The 3,256-nt window shown below is 65.5% G+C and overlaps 1 protein-coding gene across 1 annotated transcript in view; it reads left to right on the plus strand.

Annotated features, from left to right (window-relative positions):
- The window catches only part of COPZ2 (coatomer protein complex subunit zeta 2), a 5,748-nt gene extending 3,298 nt beyond the window's left edge, over positions 1-2,450 (plus strand). Inside the window, exons 3-11 of the mRNA XM_014958926.1 lie at positions 5-73; positions 329-410; positions 568-659; positions 729-784; positions 980-1,057; positions 1,328-1,379; positions 1,468-1,577; positions 1,885-1,925; positions 2,120-2,450. Of these exons, the coding sequence (XP_014814412.1) occupies positions 5-73; positions 329-410; positions 568-659; positions 729-784; positions 980-1,057; positions 1,328-1,379; positions 1,468-1,563 (525 nt within the window). The 3' untranslated portion in view covers positions 1,564-1,577; positions 1,885-1,925; positions 2,120-2,450. The remainder of the gene's footprint in view (positions 1-4; positions 74-328; positions 411-567; positions 660-728; positions 785-979; positions 1,058-1,327; positions 1,380-1,467; positions 1,578-1,884; positions 1,926-2,119) is intronic.
- Positions 2,451-3,256: the final 806 nt, after the last annotated feature.

The following is a 3,256-nucleotide window of genomic DNA, read 5'->3' on the forward strand; positions in this document are numbered from 1 at the left end:
CCAGGAGCCCTCCCTGTACACTGTGAAGGCCCTGCTCATCCTGGACAGCCTCGGGCAGCGCCTCCTGGCCAAGGTGAAGCCCCCCCCAACCCCCTGCCTCAGTTTCCCCAGGGGGGGCTGCCCAGCTCTCCCAGCCCCCCCAGCTCAGACCCCCTGCCAGGCTGTGGGGTCTTGGGGGGGGCATCCTGGGAGTGACCTTTGGAGGGTCCCTGCAGGGGCCTTGAGGGGTCCCAGTGGGGGCTTTGGGGGGGTCTCAGCACCCCCACGCCCCCCCCCAGGACCCCTGCTGCCCACCCTGCCAGTGTTGACCCCCCCCCTGTCCCCACAGTACTACGATGGCACCTTCCCCACGGCCAAGGAGCAGGCGGCCTTTGAGAAAAGCATCTTCAACAAGACCCACCGGGCAGGCGGTGAGGGGGGTCCTTCTTGGGAGCTTCTGCAATTGTTGGGGGACACACACACACACACAGAGTCCCAAGAGGTTTAATCCTGGGGTGTCACTGTGCTCGGAGCAGTGTGTCCCCCCCCACAGTCCTAGGGGACACCAACACCCTCCCGTGTCCCCAGGGGAGATCGCCTGTCTGGAGGGACTCACCATCGTCTACAGGAGCAGCATCGACCTCTTCTTCTACGTGGTGGGGGGCTGCCAGGAGAACGAGGTAGGATGGGGCGGGGGGGCAGCCCAGGACCCCCCCACGGCCCCACTGACACCCCTTTTTTCCCCACAGCTGATGCTGTCAGCCGTGCTCACCTGCCTCCTCGACACCCTCAGCCACCTCCTGCGGTGAGTCCCCAAGTCCCTCTGCCCCAAGGGTGGGGAAACTGAGGCAGGGCAGGGGGCAGCAGCTCACTGTGAGCTGGGGTGAAACCCCTGCTGTCCCCTAACACCCCGGGTGGGCTCCAGGGGGACGGTGGGGGTCCAGGTCCCCCCCCGGCCATGACCTTGACTGGGTCCAGTGACATGGCCACCCACTTGCAGGAAAGAGGTGGAGAAGCGCCTGCTGCTGGACAACATGGAGGGGACATTCCTGGTGGTGGATGAGATCGTGGACAGAGGGTGAGCTCTGTTGGGGGACAGAGTTGGGGGGGGACCCCAAGTCGCAGGGACAGGGGGTGGCATTGTCCCCCTGGGTGGTGAGAAGGGGCTGGCCCCATCTCTGGCACCCTGGTTTGCCACCGTTGCAGCAGCTCTTCCTCAAAGCCTTCATCAGGGCACCCACGGGGAGGGAAACTGAGGCACGGGGCGGAGGGTGGAGATGCCCACTGGGGTGCAGCTGGGATCGGGGGGATCCCACCGGGATGGTGCCAGCACCGTGCTGCTCCGCAGGGTGATCCTGGAGAGTGACCCCCAGCAAGTCATCCAGCGCCTCAGCATGCGGGTGAGTGGGGCCATCCCACCCCGTGGCCTTCCTCCACCCTCTTCTGCTTCCCCCCTGCCCTCCTCCTCACCCTCTCTCCCCTCTCCAGGCCCCGGAGCCGGCACCGTACGGCTTCGTCCTCTTTGATTACCTGGCAGGTGGCTCGGAGCAGAGGGACAGGAGGGACGCTGGTGGCCAGGAATAGGCAGAGCCGAGGAGGTGCAAACCCTTCCCTGGGCTGGGGGGCAGGGATTGGGGCTGGGGGCTGGCCAGAACAGGCAGGGATTGGGGCTGGGGTCTGGCCAGGATAGGCAGGGATTGGGGTTGGGGTCCACTCAGGACGGGCAGGGATTGGGGTCGGGGTCCACCCAGGATGGACAGGGATTGGGGCTGGGGTCCAGCCGTTACCAGAAACCTCCCAACTGCAGCAGCCTCAGGGGTGAAGGGCACCGAGGGGGTGCTCCCCACATTGGGGCACCCAGTTCCCCCCCCTTCCTAAAGCTGCCAGTCCCCTTTCCTCCCCCAGGGTGACGATAACCCCCTGTGTCCGAGCGGAGCATGTCCCATGTAAGTGCTTCATTACCTCACTAACGAGGGGGTGGGCTGCCAGGTTCTACCCATCAGGATGGAGATGGGACACACCTGGGTCCTGCTCCCTTTGTCACCCCAGCACGGGGTCCCGTGTGTCCCCCCACCCCGGGTGTCTGGCTTTAAAGGGCACCCCAAGGTCAGCCTGACCCCATCCCTGGGGTCTCACACAGGTCCTGCAGCCACCAAGGAGAACATCAAACCAGCCCTGATGGTATCAACAGCACCGGGGTCTCCCCTCAGAGGGACCAGCTGGAAAAGGGGGGACCCCAGCACCGGGAGACACCGGGACACACAGACCTTCCCCTGCATCCCCCGGCTCCAGCCCCAGCCCGGATCCCCCACACGGCCCCTCCGCCTCCAGAAGCCCTTCACCAAGGTCTCGTATCCGCCCCCAGCATTAATAATATCGAGGGGAAAATTAAGCACTAATGAAGGAGGATTGATTCCCCGCTCCCACTCGCTCCTGGCTGGAGCCGCCTGCAAATAAAGTTTTTCTCCCCAGTTTGGGTTCCTTCTCTCCATCAGCCACCTCGGGTGGGGGGTCCCCTTGGGCACATCGCCCATCGAGGGTGGGCTCTGGGGGCTCAGCCGGGGCCACCCCTGAGTTCTGCTCTTTGACGTGTTTCCTTTGGAGGCAACGGTGACATTTTTTGGGTTTTTCTGTCAAATCGGTGACGTTTTTGGGTTTTTCTGTCAAATCCCACTCTCAATTTCAAGCCGCCGGGGATCAACGGGGTCTGTCACAGGGTGGTCTGGGGGCGGTGGGAAGCTGCGGGACCCCACTGTGGTGATGTGGGTCTGGTTAAAGAGGGGACCCCCCCCACCTTGGCCATGGGGGCAGCACCCAAACGCTGCCCACCTGGGGGTCCTGTGTGTGGGGCAGCCGTGGTGCTTGCACCCCCAGCTGAGCACGGTCTGCTCGGCCACGGGGACGCTGCACCAGCCGAGGGAATCCCCTCCACTTCGGACTCACCCCCTTCCGCCCTGGGGACCCTCCCCAGCCTGGGGACCCCCCCGTTGTACCACGGAACCCGCACCGCCTCTTGCGCGACGCTCCCTAACGCCGCGGCCGCAGCGCGGCTCTTGCTCGCCGCTCCCTGGCGGGGCGCCCGGCCCACTTTGCATAGCTCCGCCCCGCTCCGCGGCCCGCCCCTTATATGGTACGTGGCCACGCCCCTGTACACCGTATCCCCGCCCCTCCGCTGATGCCCCGCCCCTTCTCGAGTCGTCCATTCACTGTCCTGCAGCGCCACCTGCCGGCGGCCGCGGGGAGAGGCCGGGACCCCCCACCGCCCTGAAAACTGTCC

This window comes from Calidris pugnax, unplaced genomic scaffold, assembly GCF_001431845.1.
Source record: "Calidris pugnax isolate Ruff unplaced genomic scaffold, ASM143184v1 scaffold335, whole genome shotgun sequence".
NCBI lineage: Eukaryota > Metazoa > Chordata > Aves > Charadriiformes > Scolopacidae > Calidris > Calidris pugnax.